Here is a 14111-nt window from a genome sequence, read left to right on the forward strand (position 1 = left end):
AAATGTGCATAGCTTTGACTATAAGAGATAAGTCTAAAAGAAAGGTAAGGATGGAATATTCTCGAAAAAGCAACAAGGATAGGCCTTACACCAAGGACACTAATGTAAAATTAGCCATAAGAGTAGTGATTAGTACTTATAACTATGAGCTTCAGTCAAATGGAATTTTATTCTCAAAGAAAACTGAGACAAGGAAAAGCTTGAAGGCTCACCGTGTATAAAGCAATTTCATGCGAGAGGAAGGCAAGCGATGTAACGACGACTGGACAGAGATCTACCCTTTCCAAAGGCACAGTTGAGCAAAATTAAGGTAAGCAAAATACTTGTTTGTTAGACTAATGAAAACAAACAAAAGAAAGGGAAAGAAAAGAGCAAACCAGTGAGGCTTACCACCAGAGGAAAAAGACGTCGAGCACGAACAAAATATACTTTTGTTTTTTTTATCTGTAGCACGATGGATGAGATCAAGAGAAATTTTACTTGATGCAAAAGGACGGAAACAGAGAATAAAGGAAGTAGGGTATTTGCTGCACTGCTAAAATTACAGAGAATATGGGATACAAATTGAAGAATTTGGTTCTTACTATGTAACGTCTGAAAATCGAAGAGATCATCCGAGGAATAGAAACGGAAACAACGGCTGAAAAATCTGAAGGTTTTTTTTAAGGATATAGATTAAGAACTAATTAGTAATAATAATGGTATTGATAATATAAACATAAAAATAAAATAATTTAAAATCCTTAACTTAAAAATCATGGCCGTTACAATTTTATAACATGGCATAACATGTAATAGTGAATATTACGTGACGTGACATACATGTAACAAATTGCATACGTGACATGACATACTTGTAACAGATAAGAATGCATGACAGAATATATTGTGTAATAGATAAGTATTTCGTGACACTATACATCATGTGTAACAAATGAACATGTAATGACGTGGCGAGGCATGGCATGGCATGACATATATGACAACATACGAACATAACTGTCGTTTCCTTACCCATCACACATACACAGTAAACCGATAGTAAGTTAAGAGCTAGCTTATCTCGCTCTACGTGTTTCTAAGCAAAACTTAAGCGCGAAACACGAGGAACTGTAAGAGGGTATTCTAAAAGTTAGAAATTTAATCACTAACAATTAAAAACGTGAAAAAGAGACAAATTAGAGTAAAATTACCATATTACCCTTTATTGTTAAATGAAAGCTGAAAGTTGAGTAAAATATTGTTATAATATTATTTTTTAATATTATTTTTGTTTTGAAATTTGAAAAAGTTGAATTATTTATTATATTTTGAGATCAACTTTGAATCAAATATTTATGAATAGTAATAAAATTGTTTGAATTAAAAATGGTTTATTTGAGTTTTGGAAAATGAAAGAGAAAAAATTAAATAAAAATACTATAAAGTGAATAAATTTAATATTATTTTTATTTTGAAATTTAAAAAAATTGTATTATTTTTTGTGTTTTGTTTAGAAGTTTGAGAAAGTTATAATAATTAGGTAATGAATAAATAAAAAAACTGAAAATCTGAAATTAAAAAGTGTTTTATATTTAAGTGATATTTGAAAATGAAATTATGAAAAATTCTAAAATGAAATGATATGAATCTCACTTCCCAAACATGGTCTTAATCTATAAAAGTCTTCAAGGGTTGTTTTTACACCCCCAATGCCACATGATGAGAAACAATAGAGGATAAAAAGATTGATTATAAGGCATATGGAGTTGAGCTAAAGATCCATGCCAAACATGAGCAAGTCACAAAACTTGATTGGGAAATCCAGATTTGTAAAATACATGTGACAAACCCATTTGGATATTGAAATAAAATGAGATGAGTTGAGATGATTTGTGAATAATAATGAGATTATTAGTTAAAATTAAATCAGATGAGATGAGAATGTTTCATCTCACCTCTGTATCTAAATAGGTAAAGTGAACGACAAAATAAAAGGGATCCTACCGCGTGACATAAATTCATCAACAAAAATACAATTCATAGCAGAAAAAAGAAACATATCTCAGATTTGAAAATAATAATAATAATAATAATAATAATAAATCTAACCGATCAAATAATGGTTGGTGAGTTAATGGAAGAACATAATCATGTATAGTGTCAACAATGTAAGCAGGCGATCATACCAAGCTGTGAACAACTAAATAGCCTCAATAGCGGTTTAGAAAATCACAATAAAGAACGAGAGGGTTTGGTGAGGACCCAAAGTGAGTGGGTTACCATCATCCACACAAAGAAACCAACTTTCCAACTACACCATTTACTTCCAAAATTCTCCATGATATATCAAAATCAAATGCGCACTCATCATTAATTAATTACGCCAACCATCTTAGAGACTTGTAGCTGGACGCGTCCATCCACTATTTTACGTACGAGTAATGCTACCCTCGACATTTGGGTAATTTTTTTTACGCTCTTTTATGATAAAATCTATTATATATATAAAGAGTTTATGAAAGATTTATATATTTGAGATTTATTATAAAAAGTTTTTACTCGTCATCTCATTTATGAATATAATTCATCTCATAAAATGATTTATCATTTCTTATAAATATGTCCAAGACTTTATCTACAGATAATGTAAGATTATTTCTTAACACCCTCTCTCACGTGCAGGTCAATATTTTTTTTTTGTCATTGTCACATGATAAGTAGTGTGGGTTCTATTCTTCCTGTAGCAGGCACTGATACCATAAAGAAATTTATGAGTTTAACTTATCTCATAATACTAGTTTTACAAAAGATAATTATTCATTCCTTATAAATATGTCTAAGAACTTATCCACAGGTAATATAAGATTATTTCTCAATAATCTCTACACCACACATCATATATAATTTTTTTATTTTTTTTTTCTTATTAAATATATAGTATATAGATGATGAGTAGAATAATTCTTTTAGTTTAATAAGAATAAAATAAAATAAAAAAATCAAGTGCAATAGATAATGTAAAAATGATGAGTAAAAAGATGTTTATATAAAGCATTGTTTTTTCCAAATATATGAAACATTTGCTTCATAATTTTTATTATTCTTTTCATTTAATGAAATGATTTTACCTTTAATAGTTATTTTCCTTTTGCTCTTTTAAAAAAAGAAGAGTGATTTGAATGATCATTCTTATACCTAAGACAAAGATTAGGAAAAAAATAGGCATCATTAATATCTCCTAAAATTTGTGTTAAAACTTTTTCAACTTTTTTCTTCTTTTGGGTTTTTTAAATTTCACTATTCCTAAATTCTAAATCCAATATATTTTCTTCCTTTTTAATTCCACATTCCTACTAAAATCGAAAGAACAAATCTTATTTAATTACGTAATTAATATAGTTATACAGTTTATATAAGAAGAAATAAGATATTTTATTAAAAGTTAAATAAAATATTATTATAATATAAATTTTTAATAATATTTTTATTTTAAAATTTTAAAATTTATTATATTTATATAAAAATTTATAATAATTATAAAAGATAGGATGAGTTTCCTGAACTTTCGTAACCCCAAAATTACATCCGTTGAACAAATAAAAACTTCATATATCTCCCAAAATTACATCCTCACCAGCTACGTACGGCGCAATGCTTCCACAGTTACTCAGCCCAGCCTACTTATATGGCGGTTACCTCCGCCGCGCTTTCACCTCTTCCGGACTCTCGTCCCAGACAATCGGCATCGACAGCGAAACCACAATTCACTTCTGGGGTCCCAGGACTCCCAAAACCGACCAGACTCAGAACAGCACCGGTCAGAAACCCTCCCTGGTTTTGATCCACGGGTTCGGTCCAATGGCGCTCTGGCAGTGGCGCCAGCAGGTCCAGTTCTTCTCCCATCACTTCGACGTCTACGTCCCCGACCTAGTCTTCTTCGGTGGTTCCACGACCCGTTCCTCTGAGAGAAGCGAGATCTTTCAGGCGGTTTCGGTTGGAAAACTGCTGGAGAGGTTGGGGGTACAGAGGTTTTACGTGGTGGGAACGAGCTATGGTGGGATTGTGGCGTATCACATGGCGAGGATATGGCCGGAGAAAGTGGAAAAGGTTGTGATTGCAAGCTCTGGAGTTAATATGAGACGAAGAGACAACGAGGGCTTGTTGAAAAGGGCCAATTTGGAGAAGATTGAGGAACTTATGTTGCCGGCCACGGCGGAACAGTTACGAACGTTGCTTTCATTGTCCGTCTCAAAGCGTTTCCACCTGTTGCCGGACTTTTTCCTTAACGACTTTCTACACGTAAGATTTTTGTCTCATCTTCTGCCTTTTTTTTTAATTTTTTTTTAAGAAATATCTAATAGAGTAATTATATAAAAATAATCTAAATAAATTAACGTGATTTGATATAATTTGTTAGATTTTAAAATTATTTTTATTATAAAATAAGTATGATAAATCACATAAAAATACATGAATTTATAAAATTATTTTTATATAATTAATCATATATATAAAAAAAAAAAAAAAAAAAAAAAGATAACAACTCTTTTGGGTTGCTTTCATAAGAATATTTTTAGAAGGAAAATTCTACTAATTATAGTATTATACTCTTATCATGCTACTCATTAATTTTTAATTTTAAATATGTGTATATATATATATATAACTAATCTAAAGGTGATAAAAATATACATTTTGCCTAATATGATAAAAATTAGATGAGAGAACGACTTGTAAAATATATAGTAAGACAAAAGGAATAAAACATGTGATCAGATGAGAGAAATATAGATAAACATGTCCATTTTTTAGAAACGGCTCATAAACTCAATTTTTATTTAACTATTCAAAAAGTTTATGTGAAATTATTTTTACATATTTTTTACGCACTCTAATAATGTGATTGGTTGCATCACATTTTTTTAATATAAAATAATTATTTTAGCCAATTACATCAATTGAGTATGCAAAAAATATAAAAAAATGACTATATGTAACAGAATTCTATGCAACTTGTTCATTTGATACTGCCATCATATAACAATAAAATGATTTTAATACAACTAAAAAAAATTAGCAGATTATATAATAGTGGTTTAAAAATTTTGTTTCTGTATTTTTTAATACTTTTTGTATGAACTTCTAGCTGAACATGATGATAGATTATGTAGTCACGAGGAATAAAACATCATGCATGAGAAATATAGATAAACATGTCCAGTACTTTTATATCGATTCAAACTGTTTTCCATTTGATTGTTTGAGGAAATTATATACACATTTCATATAGAGAAAATATATTTGTAATTGTGAATTATGCAACTACCGTGCATGTAATCGTTTTGAAAGAAGTGAATAAAACATGAGACTCGCATGAAAAAAAATTAATTTTTTAATAGTGAGTCCCATTATTTTCAAAACGATTACGCAATGTTTATACATTTCATGGTTGTATATAGAATTACTCTTTTATATATCATATATTTTTCTTTGTGAAAAAAGTTGACCTAATCTTTTAAGTGATCGTAATAGTGAGAGAGATAGACACATAAAATAAATCTTAAACTATTTATTGATCAATTTAATGTTGCCCAAAGATTTTATGCGTGTAACAATAAATGTCTAATTAGGTTATATTTTATTTGTGTATTTGTATCTCCTTGTTCCAAACTTGAGAGATCTTCTACCTTGCTAGTAAATAAAACTATATCCCATTACATGCATGTTTCCCAAGTCTAATTAATACAAAAGGATAGAGAATTAAACCAAAAGATTAAAATATGGGGCAATTTCTATATACGGATGAAATCATTGAAGTCTAGCGTATTTGCGATTACAAATCAGTAGAAGCAAATATATACCAACTCAAGTGTTGGAACAGTTTCCCTCCTGTTAGTAACATTTGTTTGAGCACCATCTTAATGCTGTAACGGATTTGATGAAGTGTCAGGTGATCTTATGGTAGGGGTAGTATATATAGAGCTAAGTTGAGATTTTGGCGGGAAGTTTTCTCCCTTTTAGCAGGTAATGGAGTAATTGAGAAATGATAAAAGGACGAGAAATTTTTAAATAATAAGGAAATGATTTATAAATAGTAATAAATTGATATTTTTAAGTTTTGAAAAATGAGTGAAAAAAATTTAATAAAAATATTATAAAGTTAAAATATTATTATAATGTAATTTTTTAATATTATATTTGTTTTAGGATTTGAAAAAGTTATTTTTTTGTTTTGTTTAGAAGTTTGAGAAAACTGTAATGATTAGGTAATGATTAGATAAAAAAGTTGAATATTTGAAATTGAAAAGTGTTTATATTTGAGTGATATTTAAGAATGAAATTAGATGAGATGAGATGAAATGAAATCTTCCCCGTACAACCCCTTGATGTAGGTCACTTAGAGAGTTTCATTTAATGTGGAACTTGCACAGCTTTGGTGTGGCTTGTCTAAGTAACTAAGGCTATGTTTGGAAACAAATTCACTTTAATTCATTTAAAACTAATAATTGATTGGATTCACTATTTTTTTAACTTCTCATAAAAAAATTAAACTCGTCTCAATTTACTTAATACATTTAAATACAGATCTCAACATATTTACATTCAAACACATTTCAATGGGACTCATAAAATATTACTATTCACAAATCAACTCAAATCATCTGAGATAATTTTAGCATCCAAACGCAGCCTAAGTTCCTTAAGATTAATTACTTGCCCCTTTTGCTTGTTAGATTTTCCATCAATTGGGAGTCCCACTTGGCTTTGTCGCTCATTCTTGGTTTCCTCCCCTTTCATCGCCCATTTCTTGTGATCTGTTGCCATTCCTTGCTCCTTTCTCATGGAATGTGTTGATGTCGTGTTTCTCAGTCCGAGCAACTCCACTATAGTTCGTCCACCTCCTACTAGAGAGAAATAAGAGCTTCGAGGTGGTGGGGGCACCTCTAATGCTAAAGTTAATGTGATTTCCTTATGAAGATTATGAATTGAAGTATCAAAGTGTCTGAACCCCTCATTTGGCTGAGGGAGGGGGTATATATTAATGTTTTGAATACCGTACCGGACGTCGTACCGGTTAAGGCACTGGAACGAAATATTTCGATACCGGTACCGTTTCGAAATAGCGTTTCGGGATAACGTCTCGAGATAGTCGATATATAAATAAATTATATATATAAATATATATAAAAATTATATTCCAAAATAATTGTCTATATATAAATACATACATATATAAATTATAAATAGTCTAGTCTGAATTGGGGGTTAAAAAATATGCTTATAGTTTGAAAAAAAAAAAAAAACACAGGCCAAAATCTAGGCATTTCAACCGGTACGAAATGCGTATAGTATCGGCCGGTACGAAAAATTTTGGCCGTACCGGCCGGTATGGTACGAAATTTAAAACATTAGTATATATACCTAGTCGGGACGATCCTCGGGAAGGAGATAGTGGGTGTGCGCTCCGTACTGGGGCCGGCTATCCCTGCCATCTCCCTGTTGCGCAGCAGACCTACCAAGCTCGATCGTGGCTGCTACTGACACCCCAAAAGGCACGGCACATCATGGCATGCTCGTTTCCATCCCATTAAATGCGGCGTGGCCCCGGTCAAGTGCATCCATCTCTTAGGCCTGTCCAGACGCTGGGGTCCAGGCACAAGGATTGCCCCCTGAATGTTGGCCTGTAGTGGTGTCAGACAATTTTGCCTTCCATTCTCTGGCCAGCGCGTGTCGCCCGACTGTTTTCCCTCTTGGGCCCTTTGGGCCGACCTGGTCTGGCCCAACCCTTGTCCTTGGGCCCTAGAATTGTTCAGGCCTTGTGGCTCAGGCCTACTCTTCTCGGCCAGGAGGAATAGAGTGATTGCCCCCATTGGTTGGACAATGTCCCCTATGAAGCTCTTGAGCGACGTCGAGGCCGATCTGACAAAAGCTTCTCAGAATAGGATGTCTGCCGAACTATCGTTATTGATGAGGACTTTCCGGGTGTTGAAGTTGCCGATCTGTGTGGTAACTACCAATACGTCGTCATGGGGGTGGAGGATGCCCTCCTCATCCTTCTCACTGAAGGTTATCATTGTTCCCCCGGTCTGCTTCATGGTGACGGTCGAGACCTTTCCTGTTGTGAACACTTCCTTGTATCAGGCCCTTCGAGCATGTGCCCTCCGAGCCGACAAGGTGGAGCCTCCTCCCCCGTATCCTCCCACAATCGTGCGGATCTCACCCACAAGGTTGTTTGCCCTCATCGGGCTCCGGCGTCGCGGGCTCCCCCAAGCCTCTCTCTTAGGCCTTCGTCTCCTTGAGTTCTCACTTCACTGGACTCTTGAATGACCGCCCTCACGTCGTTCCCGTCTGTCCGTCATCTGCCACCGCTGGTCTAGCAAACCTTCCAACGACTCCCTTCTTCACTTTAAGGTGTAGCAATCTTCAATACTGTGCCAGTCCGTCAGGTTGTGGGTGCAGTACTTACGGCTCTCCAGGCCCCTCTGTGGCTCCTTCTGCGAACTTGGGGCACGTTTGTCTTCGACGGCTAGGCTCATGTGAGCATGGGGCTCGCCACGCACCTAAAGCCGAGGCTTCACCCGTTCTCTTGGCCTCTTGTTCTCCCTTCTTGCCCCCCTCGCGGTTCTAGCCACCTTTCTATCCAACGGCCTTTTTGTCTGCTTGCTCTAGTTCGGTTCTCTAGGGAACCGTCAACTCCCTGAGGGTGTCTTCGGCATTAATGAAGTCATCGACTCAATTCATAAACTCCCTTAGTGTTGCAGGGGTTCTCTGGGCTATCTCGGTCATGAACGAGTTCCAAGGCCAAATTCCCCCCCAGAATGGCCGCCAGGATGATCTTCTCATCCTGGTCGTCCGTGGTCATGCGCTCCCGATTGAACCAGGAGAGGCATAACTTCAAGCTTTTGTCGTCCTCTTGCTTCACCGTCAGGAGGTAGGCAGTCAGGCGCCTCATCTTCCGGCTCGCCATGAACTGCGTCAAGAAGAGACAGGCCAGCTCGGCGAAACTGTTGATAGTATCGGGTGGCAAGGATCTGAAGTGCCCTCGCCGCCCCCTTTAGTGTGAGCGAGAATGCTCTGCACGTGATTTCTCCTGGGAACTTGTGTAGGGTCATGTGAGTCTTGAACGTTTCCAATTGCTCCAAGGGGTCCTTGGACCTGTCGTATGCGTCTACTTTCGAAACTTTGAACCTCAGTGGGTGAGGAACCGCCATGACTTCGGCGCTATATGGCAGGTCCGTGCTAGTGAGCAACTGTTCCACCGAAGACGATGTGCATATCTGTTTGTCCATTTCAGCATATTTATCCTGGAGCTCGAAGTGCATTTTGTACCTTTCTTCTTTGGCCGCGACGGCCTCCGCGATCTGTTGTGATTTGGCATGCTTGCTGGGCTCATCTCCCTCCTTTTCCCCTTTGGTTCTCTGCATAGCGACATTCTCCTGGTGGAGAACCGCTACTTCTTCCATGAGTTTTTGTATGGTTTCACCCATCTCGTTGGCCCTTGTTTTCATTGTTTTGAACTGTTCTTCTTCTTATCGTGATGCTTGGAAACGTGTGGTTGCCAGCATACGAAGAACACACTATTATAAGAAAAAGATTCTACAAATGACACAACTGTTGATGTCGTGTTTCACAGCCTGAGCAACTCCACGGTGGCCCAGTTCGTCCACCTTCTACTAGAGAGAAATGAGAGCTTCGGGGTGATGGGGGCACCTTTGATGCTAAAGTTAGTCTGATTTCCTTATGAAAATTATGAATTGAAGTGTTTAAAGTGTCTAAACGCCTCCCTTGGCTGAGGGAGGGGGTATATATACCTGATCGCGATGATCCTCGAGAAGGAAATGGTGGGTGTGTCACTCCGTACTGGGGCCGAGTGTCCCTACCATCTCCTTATTGCATAGCAGACTTGCCAAGCTTGATCGTGGCTGCTACTGACACCCCATGAGGCACATTGTGGCGTGCCCAGCCTCGGGATTCATTAAATGCAGCGTGGCTCCCTGTTGTGGCGTGCCCATTTCTGTCCCATTAAATGCGGCATGGCCTCGGTCAGGTGCGTCCATCCCTTGGGCCTATCCAGACACCAAGGTCCAAGGACAAGGACTGCCCCTGAATGTCGACCTAAAGTGGTGTCAGACAATTCTGTCTTCCATCCTCTGGCCAGCGTGTGTCGCCCAACTGCTTCCCCTCCTGGGCCCCCTGGGATGACCTGGTCTGGTCCAATCCTTGTCCTCGAGCCCTAAAACTGTTCGGACCTTGTGGGCCGGCCTACTCCCCCTGGCTCGGCCCTGGGGATTACTCCCCTCACAGAATGCATCACATAAATGCTTGGGGAAGTGCATCAGAGAAACGCTTGGTTTACATACATATAATTAAAAAAAAAACTTCACAAGCTGACGTTAGTTTATATGACACGTTAAATTATAAAGTATATTTTATTATAAAATAAATAAGATATATCGCTTACAAGACTTCGCCCACACTTCTGTAAAAACAAATACATCTTTTATTTGAAAATATAAGACCCTTGTTTGGTAATCTTTTCTTGGATTACTTCGATATGGTTAATGAGTTATAAGGTCCACATAGTTAAGAGGCAAAAGCCACGTAGGCCCATGCAAGTAACTAGGCCTTGCAAATGGGAAACGAAGATAAGGGTGATAGAAATTCCGACAACCATGAAAGCAATTAAATAAGAAATAAAACTGGACATTCCAGCTCCAGTGTTTACCTCGGTACGGAGCTCTCTACTATTTCTTTTTCTTTTTTTTTTTTTAACAATAGATGGTTTCATATGGATGCAGAAATTGTACTCCCAAAACAGGAAGGAAAAGATGGAACTCCTGAAGGGACTAACGCTTGGAAGAGATGACAAAGCAAACATTTCTCCTCTCTTGCAGGTTCTATTTACTTTATAATTAACACAAAACATTGCACACTTCTTAGTAGAAAGTTGTTTCAAGTTATTGCATTTTTTATGCAATGCATGCCTGTATTTGGAACATCACTCTTGTCTCACACTCACTAGAATGAATCATTTCTATTTTCTTTTGTGCTGTAGGAGGTATTGATTGTATGGGGAGACTGCGACAAGATATTTCCCTTAGAGATGGCAACTGAGCTAAAAGTGTATGTTCTTATTCCTTCCCCCACTACAAGAAAAATGAGAATTTGTGACGGATGATGATAATGACTATTTGCGACAAGAACACTCATTTTAACAGAAAATAGTCATTTTCGCAAGAAATAACTGATCACAAATAAGTAATTTTCTTGTAGTGGGCCCTTCCGTAAACAAATAATACACTTAAAGTTCCAACTCTTACTTTTTTATGCTAAAAGATGCTTCTGCTTTTGACTAGAGCAATTATTAAACAAGATGATGTCTAGAATAGTATACCAACTTTCCATATGCATGTCTAGCAAATTTCAGGCAATTTATTACCCAAATAATATGTTTAGAACTTAAAGCTGGGGGTCTCGCCAACAAAAATGAGTTTCTGAGAGTTTTTGATTGCATGTTACAGGCTTCTTGGGGGAAAGACAAGATTAGAAGTGATAAAGAACACATCGCATGTTCCCCAGATCGAGTGTCCGGGACAGTTCAACAACGTTATCAGATGTTTCTTAACTGGGTCCTCATAATTATCTCGATTGTTATCTATTTAAAAATTCAATGTTAGATGTCAATAGACTATGACATAATGGATTTTATGCGTAATTCATGTTTTTGCTTTCTGTATTAAATCTGTTTATGATATTCATTGAGTTTTGATTTTTCATTTTGTTTTCCATGTAAGTATTACATGCCAGATTTTTCATCTGAACTAGGAATGAATGTGGGTTCCCTTGATTAATTCTCAAAAACTTCCACTATTTTGGAGCTGATGCATCAACCATATGAAGGTTTTCAAATATCTAACCTAAATTCCATGAATTTTTAGTGTTGAGGGGTTTTTCAGTCATGGAGGCCCACAGTATGGTTGGGTGGTTTCTTTTAGCAATACACAATGTACCATAGTAATATATCTCAAAACATAATAATAATTTTATAATATTCACATCTCAAAAGTTATCCAATAAGTCTGTAACAAAATAAGTATCGAGAACAACGTTCTATAAGTATAGATATGAAATAAAACTATTGAGCTAAATCACTAAGTCGCTCGTGCAACTCGGCTACGATCTCCAAAATAACATCCAGAAAATGGAGGATTGACTCCATCAGCTCCTCATGCATGCTCTATGGTCTAATCGACCTCGTCTAGTTGGTCGGATCCTCATTCCCCTAATACATCATTTATCATTCCAAGGAGAATGGTAGTTGGGACAACTAAGTGAGTTTTATAAAATCTTAACAAGTAAAACTTCTAAGCTATCAACAGTATAAATAGGCATGCATGACAGTAATATGACATATATGCATTATGACATGACTTGAAAATAGCATGGTTATATATGAATATAACATGACTTGACTTGAACGTGTCATGATTTGACATGAACATGACATGTCTATGTAAACATGAGACCTTGTTAACAAATATATGTTTTGATAGATTTACTTGGATATAGAAAAATGCTTACGTCCTTCTATTTCGTCAAGAATATTCAAAGATAGCAGACTGCCTCTGCCCAAAGTATTCCATCAGAGATACTTAGACAAATCTAAATTGCCTATGCCAAGAGTATTTTATTATAGGTACTTAGACAAAGTAGAATGTCTCTTTCCTTCTTAACAAAATATAAACAACAAATAACAAAGATAGATCTCTATTTATATGACATGGGCAGGATCAGTCCCTTTTCCTCAAGAAACTCCTCTTGGGCTATGTCTGCATCAAGGTCTACGGTTTTGGTAAACAAAATCATAGGTAGGTTAAACATTTATGACAATACTACCAATGAGAGACAATGCAAATGATTATGCATGCGCTGTTTTATATAAATGATATCTGAACACATATATTTATACATTGTGAGGAATCACCCTTTGATAGAAACATATGTATTTATAGTTATGGCGAGGAACCACCCTCTGAATAAAACTCAAGTAATAAACATGGCAAGGAATCACCCTCTAAGCAAATCTCATTTTATGCATAGTTATTATTAAGGCGAAGAATCACCCTCTTATTAAAGGACAAAAATCCATCATATCTCATCATACAAATACCATTCAGGAATAATTCGATGTGGGGACTCACTCCACCCAGTCACCGTGCAAGCTAACTCACCCATTTCAAATCATCCGACACGAGGAATCACTCAATCTGATCAACACACCCGAAGAAAACACACATGATTCGGTCAACACACACGAAGAAAACACACATGATCAATCCAAAAAATCACTCTATTTAGTCAATCGACTCAAAGACACCACACATGACCTACTCAGGTAATCTCTCTACCCGTTTATCAAGTAAGGCCATTAAAAAAATGTTTCATCCTGATCATCACAGAGACTCTATCTACCTATATGAAACTTATGGCAACATGCCGTAGGAATGGTGTGGGGACTCCTCAACCTTTCCATGATGATAGATGCATGGTAAGACTCATGCACTCAGAAATCACATTCACCACTAATCCACACCATTGAAACTCTTCATCTTAAGATCACAATGTAAAGATAATCCATGAACATAGTGGAGAAGATACATATTATTTTCATGTAGAAAAATGGGAGAAGTTATAGAATAAGAAAAGCCTAATCTTACAACATACTTAGAAATAGTTACCCTACATTCCCAGTATAGTCTTAGGAGCTAACCTTCCTAAACAATATTAAAATACTATAGTGGTGTTGGCAATGCTCTTCACATCACACCCTTGATGTCATTTGTTTTTTTTTTTTAAAAAAAAGAAAACTTAAGACACCAAAGAAGATCAAACACTTTAGAATTTGAAAAGTGAGATTTTGTCCCTTGTCCAAAGCCTTTTATAGGGTGGGAACATTAGGTGTCATTCTGATGTCTGATATGCTTGAATAGGAGACATTTGATCTCGATTATCCATTCGTCCTCTGAACTTGAAAAATTGTAGAGGTCGAGTGACTGATGGGACAAGGCATGCACGTTCTTGCAGCTTGCCTTGGGTCCAATCTCGTAGCCCTTCCCCTAATAAGAGTC

At 36.3% G+C, this 14111-nt stretch overlaps 1 protein-coding gene across 1 annotated transcript; it reads left to right on the plus strand.

Annotated features, from left to right (window-relative positions):
- Positions 1 to 3546: 3546 nt before the first annotated feature.
- LOC121243555 (4,5:9,10-diseco-3-hydroxy-5,9,17-trioxoandrosta-1(10),2-diene-4-oate hydrolase-like) lies at positions 3547 to 11759 on the plus strand. Its single transcript, XM_041141684.1, has 4 exons — positions 3547 to 4281; positions 10782 to 10877; positions 11039 to 11106; positions 11505 to 11759. The coding sequence occupies exons 1-4, from the start codon at positions 3634 to 3636 to the stop codon at positions 11620 to 11622; spliced, it is 930 nt and encodes a 309-aa protein (XP_040997618.1). The 5' UTR covers positions 3547 to 3633; the 3' UTR covers positions 11623 to 11759.
- Positions 11760 to 14111: the final 2352 nt, after the last annotated feature.

Source organism: Juglans microcarpa x Juglans regia, chromosome 8D (assembly GCF_004785595.1).
Source record: "Juglans microcarpa x Juglans regia isolate MS1-56 chromosome 8D, Jm3101_v1.0, whole genome shotgun sequence".
NCBI lineage: Eukaryota > Viridiplantae > Streptophyta > Magnoliopsida > Fagales > Juglandaceae > Juglans > Juglans microcarpa x Juglans regia.

What these genes read in the sequence shown, in the direction of transcription:
- LOC121243555 (XM_041141684.1), top strand. Translation starts at nt 3,634, where the DNA reads ATGCTTCCACAGTTACTCAGCCCAGCCTACTTATATGGCGGTTACCTC. An exon ending in ACATTTCTCCTCTCTTGCAG is followed by an intron (nt 10,878 to 11,038) that starts GTTCTATTTACT and finishes TTTGTGCTGTAG; the next exon opens with GAGGTATTGATTGTATGGGG. An exon ending in ATGGCAACTGAGCTAAAAGT is followed by an intron (nt 11,107 to 11,504) that starts GTATGTTCTTAT and finishes TGCATGTTACAG; the next exon opens with GCTTCTTGGGGGAAAGACAA.